This window comes from Geospiza fortis, unplaced genomic scaffold (assembly GCF_000277835.1).
Source record: "Geospiza fortis unplaced genomic scaffold, GeoFor_1.0 scaffold26, whole genome shotgun sequence".
Lineage (NCBI taxonomy): Eukaryota > Metazoa > Chordata > Aves > Passeriformes > Thraupidae > Geospiza > Geospiza fortis.
Window position 1 is genome coordinate 568,290 of NW_005054425.1, and position 24,167 is coordinate 592,456.

A 24,167-nucleotide genomic window follows, 5' to 3' on the forward strand; every position below is an offset into this window, starting at 1 on the left:
CCGCCCTCTGCGGCGAGCCGCCCCGCGGCACCCTGCGCAAGGCCCACGGCGGCGGCCGCGCCGAGCACAAGGCCACCCTCAACCGCCAGAGCATCTACAGCAGCTGCAGCACCCAGCAGGGAACCAGCAGGACCAGCAAAAAGGTGCCAGCGCGGGCCCTGTCCTGCCCCTCGAGCAACAAGCCCGACGTGGTCTATGCCCAGCCCGTGATGAGCTGCAAGCAGGACGGGGTCTATGGACAGGCCCAGTCCAGCTCCAAGTAAGTGCTCTTGTTATAAATAAGAAGCTTGACTAGGCCAATATGCAAGCATCAATCAATTTATTAATTAATATTACACCTATTGTGATTTAGTTTTTCTCAGGATGTATCCCAAAAGCAGTATCCCCAGATGGTGGTGGTCAGGTTTCTGAAAGAAGAAAGATGAATCCCATCTGGTGAAGTCCAGCTCCCCAGATGTGGGTCCACCTTTTAATTGCAAAGACTATAAATCTCATAACAGTGATGTCAGCTTCCCTTGGTCAAAACTATAAATCCTTGAGTTGATGTTCATCTTCCTTTCTCAAGCTGCTTTTCACTGTTTTGTTAAGGTGTGAGATAAGCATATTTCCTTTATATATATTCCAAAGCTATAGTTTCAAGGATACAAGCAATATTCTAAAATTATACTTCAAAAGGTTATTATTGCAGAACTCTTTAAGGATTAACTGCAAGCAAAAAGCAACATCCTTAACACTTTAATTCCAATGCTCCTAAATCAACTAAGGTTAATTGCAAACAAAAGATAGGTTCAAAGGCCTTCTTCCATGCTTTACTTTACTCAGTTATTATTAGAATTCGCAACTGTCCCATGGTCGGTTTCCACACATATCTCAATCACAAATACACACGTTGCCTGTATGTACCTGACACGAAACACAGCTTTGTATTTCACACTCTGACCCTGAGGGAGCCTGGGCAGTGCTGGGAGCTCTGCCCACCAGAGCCGGGCACCTGAGCTGCTGCAGAGCGCTCAGCAGCGCGTCCTGCAGCAAAGTGGGTCAGATGAGTCACTCTTAAGGGCTTTATTGCATTTCCTGGGCTGTGGAGGGGAACTGATAGGACTGGCTCAGTGCAGATATCTCTGCTGTAGCTCTGTGATATTGGGCAACACAATCCCTCAGTGTCTGTGCTGGCATTAACCCACAATGATATGAGGATGGGGAGGTGAAGAGCAGAAGGCCTGGTGTGCAGTCATGGTGTCTGTCCTGGCTGTCCTGCTGCTTCAGCCCAGCAGAAAACTTACCCAAAAAAAGCCTGTCTTGGCAAGAGTCAGTTCCTGAGGGTCTGACTCAGAGCAGAGCTGAGAGCCTGCTAAGCAGTGGTGTTTCCATCTCTTCTCTCCACCCAGCCTCTGCTTCATTTGCCCAAAAGGTCTGATTTTGGTTCCAGAAAAAAACTGAGTCATAAATTGAAATAAATATCCTAATTGGAATAATCTGACTAACCAGGAAAGAGGAGCCAGTGGAAGCTGTTCAATTTTTTCCCATCCAGAGCATCCAGTCCCATTTGGGATAGGAAATATATAAGGGTGGAGGATAGTCCATCATGTTTGAGCATCAGATCCCTTCTTGCAGATGTTGCCTACAAGCACAGGGTGTGTAAATCACAGCAGTGAGCTCAGGCCCTCCCAGGGATGTACCTGTGAATGCAGCAGAGTTCCCACTGGCAATCACCTGGTTTTGGTGGTGACTGAGCACTGCCCCAATGCCCTGTGCTACCTCCAGCTCTGGAGCACCAACCATGTTCTGTTACAGTCTTGGGAGAGACTTGGTCTGCACAAACCATAGTCTTGGAAGCCTTGGAAGACCGTGGTTTGCGTGTTTTGAACTGCAGAACATTGCAGTGAAAGCTGGAGAACGAGGGGCTGCAGCTTCCACAAGAGTTCCCAGGGTTACTGCACTCCCTGTGCTGCATCACCATCACACAGGACTTGCTCTGCACCAGCTCAGAAGCTGTCACACCTCCCTGACAGGGGGAATTTTGTCACACAAACAGTAAAAGCTCCTGAACTCATTCCTGGTGGTCCCTGGTCCCAAGGAGAAATTTCCCACTGTAGGATGTGTGTGAGACTGTTTATCAGGGCTCATAGACTTTGTCAGAACTCCCAGCAAAGTTCTGAAACTGGTGAGTTGTTGCCCCAAGGAATGATGGAGATACTGAGAAAATCCCCTTCCCTTTCAGCAGCATAAGCCACACTGTGCCCTTTTCCACATCTGAATGTCCCAGGTTACTCTGGCTAAGCCTCCCTGCTTTGGGATTGAGTAGGAGGGTATGTCCCAGAGCATGGATGCCAAGAAACATCACTGTCCCATTAGAATGTTATTGTGAGCCCTTGGCTGCCCATGTGCCCAGTTACTCCAGGTTTGACACATGCCAAAGTAGCCCTGGCCGGCCCAGAGCACTGGTGGCCTTGGCTTGCTGCTGTCAGCAGCTCTGTAAATCCTCTGGAACAGGATCCAGAGATGTTACACAAACTGGAAGTGATCTGTTCTAGGGAATTTCTCACTGAAGAGCAGAAAAGTGTAGTGGGAAGGATGGCAGAATGCCTGAACTCAGGGCTGCAGCTGCCTTCTCCTAGGGAGGACACAGCTTTGGAGCAAAAGTCCTGGCAGGCTCTGGTCAAAGCCACGGTCAGGGGCTTGGTCATGGCTTCGGAGAGGTCACTTGGAGAATGATGGCATTTTCTGAGAGGAGAGCTGCTGTTTTGAGAGGGATCCTCTCCAGCTCTGGTTGCCCTTGGTTAGGGAGTGGCTCCATTTACACACTCCTGGCTTGGGGCACGGCTCATCTGGCAGAACTGGTTCTGCTGTGGAAACCTCAAGCTCCAAGTTGGGCTTCAAGCTGTGGGCTCAGCCGGGCTGTGTCCCCTGGGTGAATCTGATGTGGCTGTGGCACAGCCCCTGCTCTGCCTGAAGCTCTGCAGAGCTGGGCTGGTGCAGGGGGCACCTGGTACAGGAGTTGTGCTCAGAGGGGAGGAGGTTGTTCTTAAAGCTTTGGAGACATACAAAGTTGTCCTTTTTGGGAAAATGACTCTTTTGGATTACTCTTAGCCCTCAGAAGTGTCTTGCAGGGCACTCTTGGCCTTGCTCTCAGTGTGCTCTTGTTGGGGAGGGGCTTCTGGGCTGGGTCAGGAACGTGTCTGGGCTCTCCTTGCTATGTAGGGCTATTGTGTCTGGAGGATTCTCCACCTAGAGATTTCAATCTTCCCTTGGCTCCCCCGATGTTGAGTAAGGACAGCTTTGCTTGCAGGTACCCCATTATTAACCTCCCCATGCAGGGACAGGGTTCAGCTGGGTCACAGCTGCTGCCAGTTCCCAGTTTGGGGCTCTGTCCTTCCATTCTGGTCATTCTCCAGGTACAGTTCATGCCTCTGTGACATGGAGAATTCTGTGTTCAGTTTTTGTGCTGCAGATCTCCTGGTTTGGGATCTGTTGGATGTCTTGTCTGCAGGTTTGCCAATAACCTGCAAGAGCTAGGGAAGGGCTGGATGCTTTTCATGCTTTCTGAGGTGATCCATGGTGATTTCTGAGGTGATTTCCATTGCTGTGAGAGGGATTGCAGTGGGACCTGTGCTCCACTGGGTCTGTCTGTGATACAAAACTCTGTAATGCCCATGGACTGGCTCCAGAGTGGTGCTTCTCAGTCATCCTCTGCTGTGGATCTGGTCTCCCTGGATGGTGTGAGAGGAAAAATGGGTCACTGAATGTTCTCAGGTGGCAACAGCGGTGTGCAGGTATCAAAACTCTGAGTGTGCAATAACTGTCAAACTGTCTGTGCTGAGCAGTCCCTCTGCATTTGGTGACAAAGTTATTTAACTTCCACAACTGGTCTTGATTATGTGATTGCTGCCATTTATTGAACTGGGTTTGGCTGTATGAGACAGGGAAGAGCTGATAACTGATAACAGCTGATAACTGATATCCCTCAGAGTCCTCCCTCTTACCGCAGCAGCTCTGACCACAGCCCCTTTCCAACTGCCTGCTGAGCAGTGTAACACTGAGCTGTTTGTCAGGAAAAGCCATTCTGTGATTCCCTTATAAACTAGATCATGACACAGGGGTTTACTCACCCCATGCTGTTGGTCCTGGTGATGAAAGCTGAGTTCTGCACTGTTTGCCAGATCAGGAGGTTGAACATTATTTAAAACTCCTCATGCAGTTTATTCTCCTCCACCAGCCCCAGTCATGATCCTGCCTCAGTGAGGAGAGAGGGACCTTCTCATGTCCATTCCATTTCTTTCATAAAAAATTTCTTCACAAAAATGGTTGTTTAACGTTGGAAGGGGCTGCCCAGGGAGGTAGAGGAGTCCCATCACTAGAGGTGCCCAAGGAGCACCTTGGATGTGGCACTGAGTGCTCTGGGCTGTGTCACAAGGTGAGGATTGGCCACAGGTGGGCCCGATGGCCTCAGAGGTCTTTTCCAACCTCAGTGATTCTGGGATTCCAGACATACTTCTCTTCACTCAGAGACTTGATCTTTGGTAATCATTATGTCATATCTGGATCAACATTTCCAAGCTCAGCATCTCTGGCCTGGGCTGAGACATTCAGGGTGTTCCAGTGGCTCCTGTCCAAAGGCTGCTCTCAGTGAGCAGCACTCACGTTTTGCAAAATGCAGCTCTCTGGAGTCTGGTAGAGCTGGAGGAATTTTCTTGGTGCCCAGGACTCCCTGTTCTCCACAGAACCCTTCTTCATGATCTCTTGTGACATCCTCCAGAGCTGCAGTATTTCAACCTAGAAGCTGCAGCAGTGGTGATTTCAGCAGCTGGTGGAGACCACCCACATCTGTCCCCTTTGAACCATTTCCTCTGCTGGGTGGCACTTGCAGCATGCTCCAGGTGACAGGGCAGCACCCTGAGCAGGCAGCTTTTGGCTAAATTACGTGTTGCAGTGTTATTGATGTTATTGATACTATTTATGCCCACTCAGGATAAAAGTTTCTACATCCTGCTTGGTCATCAGGGAGCAATGGCAAGAAGCAGTAACAAACAATGGGATGTTTAATTCTCCTGGGACATTTGGAATCTTTGTGCCCCTCCAACTGGAACCTGAGGTACAAGAAATCTGTGTTCACCAAGGACTGACATTGTATTAGTTCTGCTTAGAGCTGTTTTACTTTGTGCTTCAGGGGCCTCGTGGCACAGACAGGGCACAGGTGGCCATGGTGTCAGTGGCCCTGCAGTGCTCTGAGCTGGTCACACCAGTTCAGGAGATGCCTCTCTCTGAGCTGAGATGCCCAGTGCCAGTGGGGCTGAATCCAGAGACAGGTCACTGAGTTACCCCCTAACAAAGCCAACACCTCTTGCTGTTCTCAGGGAACCCCACATGTCTGAGCTGGAGACTTGGCTGAGAGCCCAGACTCATCCCACCCCTGGAGAGGGGAGTTTTCTCCTTTGGGAGCATGGAATGGGGAGCTGGGTGTCTGCAGACAGTCCCTGGCTGAGGGTTTGCTGATCTGGATCAGGAGCCTTTAATGGCCACCTGCAAACCCACACTTACCTTTGGCCCCATTGGGAGATGTGGATGCTCTTCCCTTTGGAGTCCTCTGAGTGTGGAGGAGACTGAAACACCTCATTAGAGACCATGTGAGTGTCTCTCCAGGCACCTGGGGATCCAGAACCTCTCAGAGCTGCTCTGTCAGAGGTCTTGGATGCCTCAGCTGGTAGCTGTGCAGGGGGCAGTACAGACTGGGACAACCCTCTGGGATTTCTTGGTGCCACATTTGGCTCTGGTGACCCCGACCTGGCCCCAGCTGAGCTGCTGCAGTCTCTGTGCTGTGCTGAAGCTCAGGGACACTGTGTCCCCAACAGCCGTTCCCTCCTGAGCTCAGCTTCTCTGGCAGTGCTGCAGACAGAGGGAAGGACAGGAGTTGTCAGAGTCAGGAAAGGTGCTGAGGGTGGTTTCTGATCTATCTCTTGTCTTTTGGGATAATTAAAGCTGATCAATATCAAAACATTAATTCTTCAGGGCTAAGTCAGGCAGTGAAAGCAGAACCGAGTATGATGAAAGGCACCTTCATTTTGGTTTGTTTTTATTTGGGATAGAATGCTGGGATGTGCTGAACACTGTTTTGAGAGCCTCTACTCTGATTTTATTAATGAACAATGGAACTTGTTAATTCCTCCTCTCTTGGGAGCTGTAGCCCTAACAAGCAGGATGGAAACTTAGATGGGAATTAACACAAAACAATCTGCTCATGAAAGGTGAGGGAAATTGCCTTTCTCTGATACTGATCCTCTTCAGTATTTGTTTGCCTTCCATTCCAGAATCTGATCTTCTTTGTCTCCATTGAATAATTTCTAGCTGAGGTCACTTCCTAGTCTGCTTCTTTCTTGTGGAAGAACAACCTTTGGAGCTCTTCCTACCAGTCACATTGCCTAGGCTGGAGATGGCTCAGTCCAAGAGTTTGTCGTGAAGCAGGTTGTTGTTCCCACAGTGTGGATCTGGCTGGGAATATCCCTGACTGGCTGAGGAGCAATCTCCCCTTTGCTGGACTTTGCCAGGGTGATTTTATTCTCAGATAGGAGAAATCCCTGCTGCTTCCTGGGCAGTTGAGCCTGACTGCTGACCTGCTGTGAATTTGTGCTGAGGACACAACAGGGAAAAGGGAACCTTCCCCATTTTCTCCCACAGATCTGCACCTGCATCCCAGTTTTTCCCAGGTGAGGGAGGGTTTGTCCCTCTATGGAGTGGATGTGAAGAAAATTGCCTTCCTTGAACAGCTGGACCAAGTGGATGTCCTTCTGTCTCAGAAAAAGTACATTTGATTCAATAATTATAAAGCAAAACAGATCACTATGATTACATGGCCACTGACCTGGTATTTTTACCAATCTGCCTCTCTTCCCATACCTCCAGTCCAGGTCCCAGTTCCCAAAGGAGAAGCCCCTCCCTGGAGCAGAACCCATCAGTTCTCAGCTCAATTGTCTCAGGAGCATGAAAAAAACCTGAGAAAAAATCACATCCTGGATGCAACCCAAGAGTTTCTGGGGCTCTATAATTTCTAGTTTACTTAGTCTTTCCAGTTTTGTGTCTCCTTGTTGCAAGTTTAATGGAAGTTCCTTGGTGCCAGGTTTTGATAGAGGTTCAAACTGATGAAAAGTCTTATGAGGAAGTGATGTTTTATTGCAGTGTAGAAATAAAAGTGGAATGAGGCTTACCCAGCCTTAGACATGAAGTGCATAAGGTCCAGCCCCAGACTGTTGTCTTTCATTCCTGCATACCAAGAGAGGCAGAGGTGTCTCCAGAGGGCAGGGCTTCCTTTCCTAGGAAAAATATCCAAGACACAAAGGCAAGGTGGTTTTTGAAAACACTGAATTCTTTCCAGTGACTCCACAGGTGCTTGAATGAGTGATGCAGGCTGAGTGTAACTTTATGCCAGTGAGGGCAGTGGAGACCAGAGTCCTTCATGCTGCCTTTTGTGTGAAATTCCCTGTGGAATTGTGCATATTATTCCCTGCTCTGTGCTGTGTGGAGGGGAGCCCTTAGATTCATCAGGATAAATGTTTTATCTCACTGTAAGTGCTGCTCGTGGTGATCACATGTTCTTTCCAGACCTTTATTCTTCACATTCCTTTGGCACAGTCAAAGCAACTCTGTCCATCCCATGCCTGGAAGTGCTACTGTCTTGTGGTGAAATTTAACACTTCAAATGTAATGGGTTTATTTAAAGAACTTATTAAAAATCACTGTTCTGTTGGTCTGTGGCATTGTCTGAAGATGAGCAGCCCCTCTACAGAGTCACTCCTGATATGACATGTAGCAAAAATGTGTATAAATAAATGTGGTTCAATCAGGGACTGATTTCCTGACCTCCAGGTGAAACTCCCCATCAGCCCCAGGGAACCTCATCAGCCAGGCACAGCCACGACTTCACTGGCCTGGGAAAGCCCTCACACTTTTGGATTCCATCCACTGCTAATGAAGCCTTTCTCATTTGTATTCTGTCACTGCTGACAGTAAAACCAAACAGGAATTTGGCTTTGACTCTCCTCAGTCCTGGACTTTGCAAATTAACACAGCCACCACTGCCATGAGCTGAGATCCCCATGCAGCCTCTGCAGGATTAGCTGCAAGGGTGCTGAGAGGAGACAGGAACCTTCAATTACATTAATTTCTATAACTGGAAGCTCAAACAAGCTTTGCTGTTTAGACCTCCCTGAAAGTTTGGACCCTTTTGTAATTCTGTGTGGTTAAAACATCACAGATGGTACTGAATTAAGAACAAGCCAAAAAGAGCAGGACCTTCACCTTTCTAAACAAGTGGGAGAACCTCCAGATGTTTATATTTCTCTCAGGGTTCCATTCCTGCCACAAGCCAGAGGAATTCATATCCTTCCTCTTGAGTTGCAGGCACATTCTTTACCTCTAACAGGGACAGTGGTCAGCTTTTATAAGAGCTTGGAGCCAGCCAGTGTGAACATCCCCTGGGAGCAGGATGTCTCAGAGCTATTATTAGCATTTCATAAACTGCCTATTTGTCCATCCCATCACTCCAGACAGGCCTTTTCCGGAGGGATCTGCTTGAGCTTCCCAAGACCATCAGCTGTGCTCACTTTTCTGCTTGCACCACCTCTCACATCAAAGAATCCCATGCTGTGGGAAAACCACCTGCCTGTGTTACCTTGTCCTCATCACCTGGCAGATGGTTTCACTCCTGTCCACTCACTCCTTTATTTGGGGAACAGTGAACTGGCTCTCTGTTCATTAAACTTCCACTTTGGGCATGATCAGATATCCACCACCTCAACCCAGTTTTCATTTTCTGTCTCCTTTGCTTGTGGATAGACTGGATCTGGAATTTATTACCCTTAGTGCTCTTCACTGTGTCTTTTCCATCTTTTACTATCTCTTTTTTTGAGACAGAAAAATCCACTAGAAGTGCACTCTGTGGTCTGTGTTGCAATGTGATAATATTTTATCATTGATTCCTTCCCAATAACTCCCAGTGCTGACATAGCTGTCTTGGCTGAGCACTCACCCAGTTCTGTATTTCTCTTTGACACAGGATCTGTGGTGATGAGATTGATGCTGGCACCATGACCATCCAGAAGGCCATCCAGCTCCTGTGCTCCTCTGATGACAAGTACCAGGCCATGGGGGCTTACTACCTGCAGCACACCTGCTTCCAGGATGAGTCTGCCAAGCAAGAGGTGAGCAGACTCCTCCAGTGCCACACTGGGGCTGATGGCACAAGAGAGGGATGGGGCTGGTTTCCCTAGTGCCAAGGATCCATAGGTTCCCTTGGTTTTTATGAGGGTGCTTTGTATCTCTTTAGTCAGGCTCAGGTATTAATTAAATAGATTTTTCAGCTATTGGTGGCCACTTTCTCACAACAGCAGTTGGTCAGGATTTAATGCCTGGAATAGTTTCTGGGTAGCAGAGAATCTGTTCCTGTTGTCACCACGAGCTGCTCTGGCACAGGGTGATGGGGTTTGACAATGTGGAAGCTGTCATCCAATGGCCTTTCGTGGGGGCAACTGCACCCAGTTCCACATCAGTCTTGCAGCCAGTTCCACATCAATCTTTCACTACCTCAGAGCTACAGAGTCAGAGCCAGACAAAAGCTGCTTTAAATCCCACTGTGAACTTTGCTGGGCATTGTCCAGTGACCCTGCAGCCCTTTGCCAGCCTTTTCCACAGCCCTTTTCCAGACTATTTCAGCCACCTGAGCCAATGGGCTGATAATTAGTGATCATGTACAAAGATAATTTTGCACATCCATAATTCTGGTTACCCCATCCTGGAAGTGTCCAGGGCAGGTTGGGCAGCTCTTGGAGCACCCTGGGATAGTGGAAGGTGCCTCTGCCCATGGCAGGGGGTGGGACAGGATGAGTTTTAAGGTTCTTTCCCACCCAAATCCCTCCATGACTCTGTGTACTTGACCACAGAGAAGCCCTTATAGCACAGGTTATTTTTCTGGTGCTCTTACTCATCAATTCCTTTGCCAACATGCAGCAAAGGAAGCAGACTGAAGGATGGATCTGCTGCAGCAAGGATGTCACCAAAGTTTATCCCCACCCTGGATTTACTGACATGCCAGCCCTTTAGAAGTGGCTTTCCCTGTCCTGGCACAGCAGTGGAGCTGGAAGCCCTGGCCCGGTGTGGGGCTGTGCCCCTGTGCCCTGGCTGTGCCTGGATGAGTGCAGGTGCCCAGCCCACGTTCAGCTGGCCCATTGTGGGGTGGCCACACCCTTTGTTACCGTTGCAAACCCTCTCTGAGCACTGGGCCGTCCCATCCTTCCCAGGAGGATGTGCCAGAGCAGGTCGGTGACTCATCCCAGCTCACGCTTGTTTTCCTTCCCTCCCAAAAGGCGCCCGTTCATTGTCCATTGTCAGCAGCCTCAGCCGAGGGGTGTGTGTGGCAGGACGGGCTCCGGGCGGGATCACGGCCGCTGCAGAGCACATCCCGCAGCGGGAGCGGCATTTGGAGAGCTCAGCTGCAGGGATCCGCCTTCAAAGCTCCGTGTGCCGTGTGTGGTGTCCTGCAGGGCTGGGCTCCCTCCACTGCCTGCGGCTGACCTCGAGGGTGGTGACACTGGCCGTGACCATCCCTCTGAGCTCAGCCTGTGATCTCAGGATGCGGATAAATGACCACAGCATGTCATTAGATGGCTATAAATGGCCTCTGCTCGTAGGCAAGGCAGCATTTCCACTCGGTGCAGGCTGTGGAGGTGGGTGAAAGTTTGCAGGAGCACATTTCCATCAGCAAAGGACTCTGTCCATGGCCATTATTCACAGACAGCCACTCCTGCAGTTTGAGCTTTTGGCTCCAACCTCCAGTCCAGGAGCTCTGTGCTCGTGACCCACAGCCTGAACCAGACTTGTCATCTCTGGCCCTCATTCCCTGGCAGCTCTGCTTCTTCAGCTCCCCCAGGATGGGCTGTCTGACCCCTGGCACTGCTGGGGCAGTTCTGGGTGTCCCTGTCCCAGCAGTGTCCTGTGCTCTGTGCTGATGGCCTGTGTCTGTTCTGGTGCCGTGCTCATGTCCCATGTCTGTCCCATGTCTGTCCCATGTCTCTCCCAGTGCTCTATGCTCATGTCCCATGTCTGTCCCATGTCTCTCCTGGTGCTCCATGCTCATGTCCCATGTCTGTCTTAGTGCCCCATGCTCATATCCCATGTCTGTCCCAGTGCTCCATGCTCATGTCCCATGTCTGTCCCATGTCTCTCCCGGTGCTCCATGCTCATATCCCATGTCTGTCCCAGTGCTCCATGCTCATGTCCCATGTCTGTCCCATGTCTCTCCCGGTGCTCCATGCTCATGTCCCATGTCTGTCCCGTGTCTCTCCTGGTGCTCCATGCTCATGTCCCATGTCTGTCCCATGTCTCTCCCGGTGCTCCATGTTCATGTCCCATGTCTGTCCCGTGTCTCTCCTGGTGCTCCATGTTCATATCCCATGTCTGTCCCATGTCTCTCCCAGTGCTCCATGCTCATGTCCCATGTCTGTCCCATGTCTCTCCCGGTGCTCCATGCTCATGTCCCATGTCTGTCCCGTGTCTCTCCTGTCCAGGTCTATCGGCTGGGGGGCATTGCCAAGCTCGTGGAGCTGCTCCGCAGCCAGAACCAGAACGTGCAGCGGGCGGCAGCCGGAGCCCTCCGGAACCTGGTGTTCAAGAACCCCACCAACAAGATCGAAACCCGGCGGCAGAACGGGATCAGGGAGTGTGTGAGCCTCCTCCGCAGGACAGGGAACACTGAAATTCAGAAACAGCTCACAGGTACCCTGAGTCTGCTCAGCCATGAGGTTCCCCTTGCCTGGAGTCTGCAGCCCTAGTGCTACCCTAGCACAGAGGGGGGGTCTTCTGTTCCTCTTGCATCAAAGGGTGGCCTAGATCAGAAAGCAGAGGAGATCCTGGCCCTTCCATGTTCCATAAGGATTCCTGACTTCCTCAGTGCCTGTTGGGGAAGCACCTGCCCCAGGTCCCCTCCCAGTTATGGTCACCCCACCATTCCCACACCTCCCTGTACCCTGGCCCCTGTGCTGTTCCCAGGAATGGCTGAGGGAGCTTCCAACCCCTGTAGGGTTGGCTGGGTTCTCTCCTTGGTGCCTCACCTTTGCCTGAGGAGTTGATGGGAGTTTTTTGATGCAGGTCACCCTCAACTGTGTCCCAAGTTTTATGTGCAAGCCTTTCCAAGATCCCTGGAGAGATGCTGTCCCCTGCAACCTAATAGCAATAAATAGCAATTTTGGGAGGAGGAAGGATGCTTAAATGCCCACCTCCATGTGGACCCATCCTGCCTGTCTCCCATAGGGGTGGACAGGGACCAAGGTTTCAGGCAGCCTCTGCACCCTCAGCTCAGAGTGGTGAAGGGAAGAAGGATTTTGGTGCTGGAATCACCCTGAGCTAAACAAAGTTCGTAATGCACATGACCTTGTGCTTGAGCTTGTGTCCCACATCCTTCCTAGGACTGCTCTGGAACCTCTCCTCCACTGATGAACTAAAAGAAGAGTTGATACAGGAGGCTCTGCCTGTGCTGACAGACTGTGTTATCATCCCTTTCTCGGGCTGGTCTGATGGCAGCTGCAACAGGACACGAGAAATTATCGACCCAGAAGTGTTCTTCAATGCCACAGGGTGTTTGAGGTGAGTCACCAGGCAGGGACTGACTGTAGCTTGTGTCTGTGGGCAAAAGCTAAAGCCATCTAAATCCTCTTACAATGAGCTGAATTCATGCTCATTACAATTGCGTTATGAAAAATTCTCCTTGAGAAAGTTTTCTTGACTAAGAGAAGGAGCAGAAAAAAAATTGCATGTAAAATACTTTTCTAGTAGCTTTTTATTTTAATAATGTCATTCTTACTGAGTCTCTTCTAAAAAAAAACTTGAAGTTGTTTTGTGCACTAGTGAAACCCATCAGTGTTTAGCTCAGACCAGGAAACTGGACAGACTTTGCCTTTAGAGTTTTGAGGCTTCCAGAGAAAATAAACTGATTTAGGGTTTAGGTGACAAAAAGACAGAATTCTCTGTGTGGGGAAAGCAAGCATTTTCCCACTTCTTGTGATAACTGTTTTAGTACAGTACAGGACTTTTCCTGGCTCATTTCATCTGGAGACTCAGCTACGAAACAGGAGGTGCAGGCTGAGCCCAGAGTAGTTTATTTTGTTCACGGGAAACCAGAGTCCTTTTGTAGAGGATCTTCGCCCTGACTTGCTGTTTCTCCTACTTTCCTCCTCCACTTGGATATGAGCACCTTGTCTCAATGGGAACAAGTGGGGCAAAAAACCTGCCCTGTATAATGAGGTGCTTTCATCAAGGGAAGCTCTCCCCGAGGGAGGCAGCGCCGGCCGCGCCCTTCCCAGACATGCAGCTCGCAGGAGCTGGAGCTGCTTATGAAACGAGAGGCTGATCATGGCAGGGCCTTTGGAGACCTGATACCATCAGCTTCTGTGGCTGGAAACTGTGTCTGGGAGATAGGGAGTGCTGCTCCCTCCTTGCCTGTCCTGGAAGGCAGCTCCCTGAGCAGCTGCAGCTCGGGATGTGTGGGGTACACTGGGTGAGCTGCTCTGCTTTAAGGCCATCCCAGCCTACAACACCATAAAATATCCCATTAAAATGAGGGAAAGACAATGGCAACAGCTTGTAAAAACCCTGTGGAGTTTTAACTAGAGGTAGGCTCTACCTTCTGAAACTGATCCCAGCCTGTGGCAGCAGTACCCAACATCCCAAGGAAGACTGGCAGCTGCAGGTCAGCAAGGGAGCTCCAGAGGCCTGAGGGAGCAGGACTGGGGAGCAGGGAGAGTGAGGGAAGTTGGGATTGGATCCAGAGCCCCTGCTCCAAGGGCTGAGCCAGGACTACTCTGAGTCACTGCCCTGCCACATCAGAACACAGGGATGAGAACAGCCCTGGGTTTGCCCTGGGCCCGAGCCATTGCTGCTCAAGCATTTCTGGATTGCAGATGAATCCATGTTAATGAGGAGGCTGCAAATCACAGTGAACATCAGATCCAGTTCTGGAACGCCTGCAGTGAATATCTCACAACCACTGCCAACCTCTCTTTGTTTTTCATTTGCAAGCTATAAGGCAATAAAATAGGAGAAAAAAAAAACAGAGCAAAACAACAAAACCCATATCCTGTTATTGGAAAAACTCCCCTGTCCTGACAGCTGCCAATGTCCAAGAACCCATTTTGACCTCACAGATGGGTCAGTCCCTCTGGCAAGAGCCATTGCTGCTCTCCAGCATTTCCAGCCCATTTCCCACACAGACATTGCTGCTGACCCTGGGTAGGTCTGTGCTTACAACCCTGTGCACCTTCCTGATGATCACAACAAGCCCAGATAGTCTTTAGCCAGTTTTCCCTTTGGAAACTCCACTCAGGAGACAGTGTCTGTGTAGTGGCACATGCAGAGCCTCTGAGGCAGCCTCCTGCTGGGGACTGTCCCTAGGAGGGTGTCTTCTATGCAGAGCTCCTTGCAGGACATGTACCAGGTGAAATCAGTCCCAAAGAACAGCAAGAGAGCTGTGCACTGGTGCAGTCCCACCAAAGGCCTCCAGAACAGGAGCAGTTCTTCAGCCTTGCTGAACCTGCCAAAAAATCCACCAATTCAGTGACAACCATAGCCAGAACAGAGCCCAACTCACCCTCTCTCCTCTTTGTCCCCTGCTGTGCTCCTTAATGGCTTCTCAGGAACCTGAGCTCTGCAGACATGGGGCGCCAGACCATGAGGAATTACCCTGGCCTGATCGACGCTGTCATGACTTACACCCAGAACTGCGTGGCCTCCAGCCGCCCCGATGACAAGGTACCAGCTGCTGCCCTGGGCTGCCCAGCCCCACAGTTAACAATTGCAACCCTGGGAATACTTCAAAATCCCTTCCCAAAAAACACAAGAGGTGGCTGGACTCTCTGGCTGCTCTTGTCCTTCCAAGCCCCAGTGAGATCTGTTGGAGGGTTGTAAGTCATTGGGCCTCTGGACCTGAAGTAGAGCTGGGCTTTAAAATTTCCTTTTAACAAACACAGAGGAACAGTAAAGTACTTTGGTTCCTGAGTCCCCAGAACCCTTCCCTTCCCTTCCCTTCCCACACGTAAATTAAAGCACTCTTCACATTTTCATGAGTGAGTCAGTACTCGTAAATGCTTTGTAAAAGAGCACAAAAGTCAGGAACAACAACAAATTAGATTAAGAGCACTTAGAATCACTGTAGTCATTCTCACTACAACTGTTGGGAGTAGACGCACATAAAAAAAGAGCCTGGATTTGCAAATGTCAGGGCAATGCAAAATAACTTGGTGACACTGCGACCAAGGCAGGAGTTGGCATCTCTCTGCCAGTCCCCTGACTGTGACTGATGGCTGTGTGTGAGCAGCACTTGCCTTGGACAAAAAACTGTTTGTGGACACCTTTCAGATGTAACCTTCAAAGTTACCAAAGTTATTTTGAATTCTCTCTGTTTTGAGCAAACCCACTTTTGGGGATGGCTTTTGCAGGAAGCCCCTTTCCAGCAGCACACACAAAACACAGCTCTTTGGAAATGTAACCACAGGTTCTGGTGTTGGCTATGGGTATCCAGCCAAAATTCTCTCTTGCTCTTCCCATTGGGCACTCCGGCATCCAGGGAAAGGAGCCTTAAAGCTTGTTCTTGGTAAAAAGTGTCACCTGATCTGTAGCTGTGACTCAGAGAGAGTCATTGGAAGTTACCCCTGGTGAGAGGGGCATTTCAAGATTTGAAATTTCATGGTTTGATCCAACCACTCACACTCTCTTTTCCTGTTTGCCAACTTGTCTGTGACAAGTGAGACCTCCCAAGGTTTTTTGGGTCAGTAGCTCACTGAGATCCTTCCTTCACATCTATTCCAGCTCCTTCCCTCCCATCCCTTGCTCCCTGAACAAGGCTAAAGAGCATCTGTGGTGCTAAAAAGCTGATTATGGCCCAGTCCATGTCCTCTCTGGTGCTGCTCCATAGTTTTCTGCCTAATGTGATGTTTGCATTTGTCTTCTGGGGGTGATGCAGTCTGTGGAGAACTGCATCTGCATCCTGCACAACCTCTCCTACCGCCTGGATGCTGAAGTTCCCAACAAGTACACCCAGCTCAACCACATGGCCCGGAGCGTTTACATGGACAAAACTCTCACAGGCTGCTTCAACAGCAGGAGTGGGAAAATGGAGGTAGGATGTGCCACAGAGAGATTGGGAATGTGATGTTCAGCCCCAGGCAGGGATTCCAAAGGAAGAGCAGGGTCTGAACTCCCTGTTTCTCATGTCTTTGCAGAATGATGAGTACGGGGTTCCCCTTCCTGAGGAGGATTTCAAGCCCAAAGGCCCCAGCTGGCTCTACCACTCAGATGCCATCCGCACCTACCTGTCCCTGATGGATCAGAGCAAGAAGGATGCCACCCTGGAAGCTTGTGCTGGAGCTCTGCAGAACCTCACTGCGAGCCGAGGGCTGGTAAGAGCTTCCCTCCCCTCCACATGTGTGCACCCAAATGTGTCAGCACTTCATGGAACCAGAGAATCAGTCAGGTTGGGAAGCCCTCTAAGGTCCCTAATCATCATCACTTTTCAGCCATGAAAAAGGAAAATGTCCTCCTTAAACCTCAGGGCACCACAGCCAGTCTCTCCATAGGGTTTGATCCAGTGGGATCCTAACTCCAAACTCAGGGTCTCATGGGAAGCTACAGCCAGCATCCCAAGGATCTATCCCAGACCCATACACTGGGTTTCCAAGTTTCCCCAGTCTGTTGGTCACACTGGCAGCAGCTGCTGGTATTGGCACCCTCCCCCGGGGTGGCAGTGAGGGTGAGCCCAGATGTGCACCCCTAGCCAGATGTGATGAGAGATGGGAGAAGGGCTGAGCCACCGCCCGTGCGTGTGCTCCAAGGGGAGGTGGCTCTAATGACAGGGTGGGTTGTGCTGTGGATTGTGGCTTGTCCACACCTCAGAGCTGCCTGTAAAATAGCTGTGACAGATGTCCTGACCCATGGGCACACAGCGTGGCGGTGCCAGGGGCTGGGTGATGCTGTGGCACCATGGGGGACACGTCACAGCCGCGGCTCCGTGGGCCCACGTCACTGCCCTGGGCACGTCCTCGCAGGCTGCCTCCCCTGGGACAGCCCTTGACTTGTCTGTTTGTGCCCAGCTCCATCAATCCCAATTTAAATAAGATGGATGGGGAGATAAAGAGATAATGATTCCATAGGTAGGAGAGGCGTGTCACGTGTGGGGAGTGTCCCACCCAGAGACACGGGTGACTCACTCAGAGCCTTCCCTGCTGGGATGGCATTGACCTGCCAGCTCTGATCTCCTTTTGTCACAACGATTTCCATGCTAAATAATTGGGAACCTTGACTTTTGGCAATTTAACTAAGCAGTGCCACGAAGCAGAAAGTGGAGAGAGGCTGTCACACATGGGCAGAGCTGGTCAGGGAAATGGGGCTGGAGTTCTGTGCTCCAGGGAAAAGAAAATCTCAGCAATCAACAACATTGCACAAGGGACAAACAACCAAACCCAGCTCTGACAGTGCTGGAGCAACTTAATTCAGCCTTCTGGCATGGAATGGCTGAAATTTGTCTGGGTGTGCAGAAGTGGCTCCTCCCCTCAAGGGTCTCATTCCAGCTCAGAGCTGGAGCTGGAGTTGCTGAGTTTGCTGTCATTTGATGGAAAGTGAATCTGGGGATGAGCTTATGGAGCTTGCTGTGATCCTTTAGCTCATAAAGGATGGCTCTGAATATCCTTCAGCTGTGCTTTACACACCCCAGTCCTGCTGGTGTGAATGTAGAACAGGGCACGTGTTTTCCAGACCCTTCTCTCCACTCCCATCTCACTATTGATGGACATGTGTCTCCATCAGCATTTCTGGTGGGGCAGCTGAGAAGTTCAGTTTAAGTTCTGTCAATAAGGGCAGTTTATTCAGGAGATGTGCTTGAGCTCCTCTGCCCTGGCTGCATCCTGAGACCTTCTACATTTACAAGCACAAGATCACATCTGAGTATTTTTGGTCCTCAGACTGTTTTTTAAAGGCATCCATTATCTGTTCCTGCTCCCTTTGGCATTGTGGCATGGCAGGGAGCTGTGAAGGGCCAGGGCAGGGAGCTGCCAGGGGGTTGTGAAGGGTGAGGGCAACGTGGACATGAAAGCAAAGCTTCTCCAGCTTTTGGAATGTCAATTGAGTGATCAACTGCTCCACTGGGGCTCCTGAGAACAGCACCAGCAGCATCACAGCACATGAGAGGCTGACTTTTCAAATGTCACAGAATAATGGAATCATTAAGCTTGGAAAAGCCCTCTAATATCACTAAGTCCAGCTGTTCACCCATGTTCACCACTAACCCATGTGCCCAAATGCCCCATCCACGTACTTTTTGAACATTCCCAGGGATGCTGACTCCACCACTGCCCTGGACAGCTGTGCCACTGCTTGGCAACTGCTTTGGTGAAGAATTTTCCCCAGTATCCAATCTAAACCTCCCCTGGGGTAGCTTGAGATCATTTCCCCTTGTCCTGCCCCTTGTTCTGTGGGAGCAGAGCCCAACCCCCACACCTTCCTGTCAGGGAGTTGAGGAGAGCCAGAAGATGCTCCCAGAGCCTCCTTTTCTCCAGGCTCCCATAACTGTGGGGAAGAGAGGTAAAACTGACAGAGTAACTGGGATTATGGCAGCAGTAGAAAGGATTGTACAGTGCTCATTTTATGGTACAGTCACGTTCCTCCAGGCCTGACCATCATCCCCTGGCACTGTAATCATGGGCTCCTGTGTTGTCCCTCAGATGTCCAATGCCATGAGCCAGATGATTGGGCTGAAGGAGAAGGGGCTGCCCCGCATCGCGCGGCTGCTCCAGTCCAACAGCTCCGAGGTCGTGCGCTCCGGGGCCTCTCTGCTCAGCAACATGTCCAGGCATCCTGTGCTCCACAAAACCATGGGTAAGTCCTTCCCCCGTGCTGGATCCCAGCTTGCAGCTCTGTGGGATCTGCCCAGCCTGCTTTGTAAGCCCCATAAGGAGACCTAGCCATGCTCCAGAACTGGGCAGAGCAGTGTCATTTCCTCTGGCCCCAGGACAGTCACCAGTGCTGTGTGACACATGCTGTACTTTATGGACAGTGACAAACCTGCAGGACCATGAGGGTGACAGTGTTTTGGGAACTGAGTTGGACTTCAGTGTCTGTGGCCAATGACGCTGCCCTTCCAAAGGCCTGCAGACCTCATTTTGTCTTGGGAAAATCCACTCATGACAATGATGCCATTGCTGTCCAACACTTCTAGTGTCTCCCTGCAGAGAAAACTCTGCTTGGTGTTAACACAAATAGCATCATTCACTTGTGCCAGATTGTGTTTAAATGTTGATTGGAACATTCCTCCACCTCTTTAGCTCACCAGGTGCTCCCAGATGTGTCCCGTCTCCTGTCGTTCCAGTCTGGAAACACCAGCAGCTATGGGGAGATCATGACATCAGCTTGTTACACTCTGAGGAACCTCATCATGTCCAACCCCCACCTGGGAAAGTCTTACCTGTCCAGCAACTTGCTAAATAATGTAGTGAGCCTGTGCCGGAATGGGTGAGTGTGGAGCACGAGGCAGGGGCAGGGACAGAGCCAGACTGAGCCCAGAGCCTTCCCAACACCCTTTGGAGCCAGACTGGAGCATTACTCCTTCCCAGTAAAGGAACTGGCTGTGTTGGTGGGCAGAAATCCTCAGCACTGGTTTCTTGGAAACAGCAGGAGCCATCCAGAGTGGATTTGCAAAAGGACCTCTGGAAACTTTCTGGCTGAATTTTAGGAATTTCTAAAAAGAACTGAAGCACCAATATCTTAGTCTTTTAAAAATAGTACTTAGAGAGCTTGTGAAAAAAAGAAGTAACTTTTTACACAAGCAGATAGTGACAGGACAAGAGGAAATGGTTTCAAGCGAAAAGAGGAGACATTTATACTGGATATTAGGAATAAATTCTTCCCCATGAAGGTGGGGAGGCCCTGGGACAGGTTGCTCAGAGTAGCTGTGGCTGCTCCATCCCTGGAAGTGTCCAAGGCCAGGTTGGACAGGGCTTGGAGCAACCTGGGCTAGTGGAAGGTGTCCCTGCCATGGCATGGGGTAGGACTGGATGATCTTTAAGGTCCTTCCAACTCAAACCACTCTGGGGTTCTCTGATCTATGAAAAATTCCAGCCCTCAGAACAGGGGATGTCAGTGACTTCCTGACTCCCGGGCTTCCCTCAAACCTTGTCATGAAGGTCAGGTCTGAGGTTCAACCCTGCAGGTACACAAGGATTGTGCTTAACTTTTATCTGTTCATCTTTTAGTTGAATCATCTTCCTCAAGATGCAACTCTGGGGGAACATAGGCAGGAATTATTTTAGGTACCTTCGTGGTCTATTCCTGTATTTTACACCAGCTGAGCAATCTCATCATATTTTACCTCTTTCTATTTTAGGACTTGGTTTGGGGTTTGGTGGTAGGAATTCTGTCCTGTTTGTTATCCAGATTCCCTGCAGCACAAGCCTGTCAAGCCTTGCCAAGTTCTGTGTTCATTTCTGGCCAAACTGGTGTTAAACTTCTATTATCTTCGACCATGTTCTCTCCTTCCTAGGCTTTCATCTCTCTTGCCATCTGTCTTTGTTTTAAAATGCCTTAGACAAGTAACCCATTGTTTTCTGTTGTGAAAATCCATTTGCATGCCTTCATCATCCTTTGATAAAGTTATTGCAATCCACCTCTTGTTCCATGGCAGAGACACTCTCTGTCATTACACGGGGCCTCCTTGTTTAGTTTGGGCCTGGGCCAAGGAGCATTGCTCTATTTGCTGCTTTTACTTGCTTCCACTCTCCAATGAGCCCAATTACCATGAAACCCAGCCCTCTCCTAAGCCCTCCTTGTTTTGAATGGTATTTACTCGTGCTGAGGTCCTGCTGTGGCTCCTCACACCAGTGCTCGGTAATTTGCTGCTCCAGCACAGCCTTGCACAACCTGGGCTGGGAACACTTTAATTGCCTTGGCTGCTGGGGATGAGCTTTCTTGGAGGTGAGTCACTGAATTGTGAGGAGTTACCAAACTCTGGAGATGTCTCCAGTCCTGCCTGGATCTCAAAGTCCTCCCAAGAAACTCTCCAGTTGTTACAATGTCCAAAACTGGAATTGTTCCTTTGCCTCCATTATTCATTTTTGTCCTCAAAGATTTTTATGCTGTTCACTTCTTAGGGAAAAAGAGAACTGTTTCCATCCAGGACTAATCTTACTTGTCCAGGCTGGATTATTTCATGCTGTTCCAGCAGAGCAGATGTTGGAGAGACTTTTGACTCCTGCTAGGTCCCAAAGTGAAATTTTCCCAGTGTCACATGCTGCCTGTGAGGATTAACAAGAAAAGTTAGGGTGGGATTTGTCCAGTCCTATATCAGAAAGAGCCTCCCCACTGGAAATCAATAAATCTCCACCTCTCCTGGGGGCTTGCTGAACCCTGCTGTGGTTCTGAATGTGGTGAGTCCCACATCATCAAGCTCCTCCTTGCCAGCACTGCAGGCAGCAGAGATGGGGGCTCAGGGGTGCCTCAGTTGCCAGGGGGGACCCAGGGACACCCTGCACCCTGTCAGGACTTTGCAGTTTTCTCTGCCTCAGGTCCCTGTGGACACTCCCTGACCCCCAGGCTGGGGTTGGTGTCTGGGTGCTCCCTCCCTGTGTCTCCTCTGCCACCCACAGATCCTGCCCTGTGTTTCTGAGCTGGGCTCTCACTGCATTACCAGCTGCAAACCAGGAGCTCCACCCGCTCAAACAGCTTCAGAGGCATAGCTTAGAAAGAGACTCCAGGTTCCAGACCAGTGAGTTATGCATCTTGTCCTTTCCCATGTTCTCCTCCCTTCCCATGTTTCTTTCTCCTCATGTTTCTCATAGCTGGGTTTTGACAGAAAGGCAGAAAGGGTTCAGCATTTTATCTGATAGATGTGGTTTCTTCTTCTTCCTGGAGCATCCCAATTAAGTAATTGTGATAGAGCAGATGCTCTCCTCTATGACATGGAGTTCATGGTCAAATGGGGTTCCTTCACTCTTCGTTATTTTTAATTGAAGTTGCCAAAATATTGAATATTTCCTTCAATTTCTGGTGATGTTTCCGAAAATCAAGCCACTGGACCTGATTTATTAGGGTGTTTGGTTTCCTTTTCATTTTGCTTCTCCAGCTGTCTGAAAAACATTGCTCATTTTCAAGCAACATTTCACTAATTAAATTGAAATTCTCCTCATTAATTCTACTGGCTGGACTCAAAGCTTTTCCCAAAATCTCTCCTTGTGCTTTAGAGTGTCACATTTGCAGTTTATCCCTTTACCATGGATTTATTTCTGTTTCTCTTTGTTCCTTCACTTTTCACACTTCTGCTATTGCAGTTTTAGTTTGCAATTCAATTGCACCACAGCATTTCACCGAAATTAATCTTTCAAGAGATTCAGGTGTTCCATTGATTATTCCCTGTGCCAGAGAGTTCTTATCCACAGATTTCCAATTTCCCATTTCTGCCAAAGATTGCACCTTGATATCAATTTCATAATCTCTTGCTTGTTCTGGGAATTCCTTGGCATTCTAAGTGACACACCTTAAGTTCTTTGTACATTTATCCTTTGAGGAAGGATTATTTCTCCCCATTATTTGATATCTGAGGACAAGATTCTTGTCTTTTTTGCCCCCATTCTGTTTTTCCCCATTCCCCACCATCTCCTTCTGATTGTGTCTTGTTTATGTTTTGTTGAGTCTGTAGCTTTTTGGATGACTCCTGCCACTGCCACCAGGGGACATCTCCCTCGTTGCCTTTTCACAGTTTTTCATGAATAATTCTATTTGTAAAAGACAGACAGTACATAAAATCAACTTTGATTTTCAGGCAATTTGTTATTAAGGAATTTCCCCCCCAAATCAGCTGTCCTTGATATTCTGCTCCATGTTACCCACTACTATATTCACACTGTTTTGTCTGGGATATGCTGCTTTACCTACTGAAGTTGGCATCACAGCTCCACCAGCCCATAGTGAGCTTTTTGCTAAATTATAGCAGTCAATGCTGGAAGAAACAGTCAGTGCCAGTTCTTCAAATGAAGAGTTCAGAATTTCTGCCTGAATTCATAAATGACTCAGGTACTGATGCTGGTAATTTTGGGTTGAAAATACAAAACTTCTGAGGTGTTCTCTGGAGACACAGTGGCGAAAAGCACATATTTAGCATCATTAGAAGTAAATTTTTTCAAAAATCAGCGAGAATTACTCTGGCTTAGGAAGAGAGAAACAACTTGAAACTACAAATCCTTGAAAGAGAGAGTTCAGTTCGTGCTCTGTCTGTCTGATCACAGAGACCCTTGGGTTTGTAGGGATTTAATGGCTTTTCAGCCACAGACAACATTTCAGGCAAAAAATGTTTTAAAACATTGTTATTCTGGTGACAGAGCATAGTGTGCTTATAACTACAGAAGAGATTTGGCAATAAAACCCGTTTTTTCTGTCCCAAAGCATTGCTCAGGAATTTCTGGCTGATCTCCAGCCTTCCACACAACACTAGGAGCTGCACAACACCTTTGAAGTTTATGACCAAGTTAAACTCGATCATTTCTTTGGTAACAGCTGCTGTGTATGTCAGAGAAATGCCTCAAAATTTACTGGATGTGGTTCCATCCCTGTCCTCCCATACTCCAAGTATGGAGTCGATGTCCCAGGTTCCTCATGATCTATTGATCCCATTTCTTGTAGGCTTTTGGGGACTGTTTTGAGGACTCTTTTTGAGGCCACAAGGTTCTGTGGAGCTGTATCAGACAGGGAGGGTCCTGAGCTTGGTCTTGTTCCTCTCCATCATCCTGGGTGGGACAGGCTGGGGCTGCTGCCCTGAACCCAGAGCAGGAGTCTCCCACAGCCAGAAGGAGGCCCAGGAGATCAGGAGCAGCCATGGGAGCCAGCAGGGAGGGGATATCTGGGTATGAAATGTTCCAAAATTATAAAAGGTCCTGCGATGACTCACGGTTTCGAGCTGTTACGTGAGCAGGTATCTGTTCCCTTGTGCTGAGTAAGGGCTCTGGGCTGCTTGCAGATGTTGTTATTGCAAAGGCTCCCATCCCTTGTCCTCTCCAGGCAGCTCCAAGCCCGCTCCTCTGCCCCCTCCCAGGAGATCCACCCACGCTGGGAGTCCCTGCAGACTCCAGCAAAGGGCTGGAACTATTTCCCTTCTC

The 24,167-nt window shown here is 49.5% G+C and overlaps 1 protein-coding gene across 1 annotated transcript in view; it reads left to right on the forward strand.

Annotated features, from left to right (window-relative positions):
• Nucleotides 1-24,167, forward strand: part of PKP1 (plakophilin 1) — a 47,050-nt gene that overhangs the window by 19,915 nt on the left and 2,968 nt on the right. Inside the window, exons 3-11 of the mRNA XM_005426822.2 lie at nt 18-259; nt 9,047-9,191; nt 11,553-11,760; nt 12,450-12,627; nt 14,673-14,787; nt 15,998-16,153; nt 16,257-16,433; nt 18,750-18,903; nt 19,350-19,536. Coding sequence (XP_005426879.1) covers nt 18-259; nt 9,047-9,191; nt 11,553-11,760; nt 12,450-12,627; nt 14,673-14,787; nt 15,998-16,153; nt 16,257-16,433; nt 18,750-18,903; nt 19,350-19,536 — 1,562 coding nt within the window. The remainder of the gene's footprint in view (nt 1-17; nt 260-9,046; nt 9,192-11,552; nt 11,761-12,449; nt 12,628-14,672; nt 14,788-15,997; nt 16,154-16,256; nt 16,434-18,749; nt 18,904-19,349; nt 19,537-24,167) is intronic.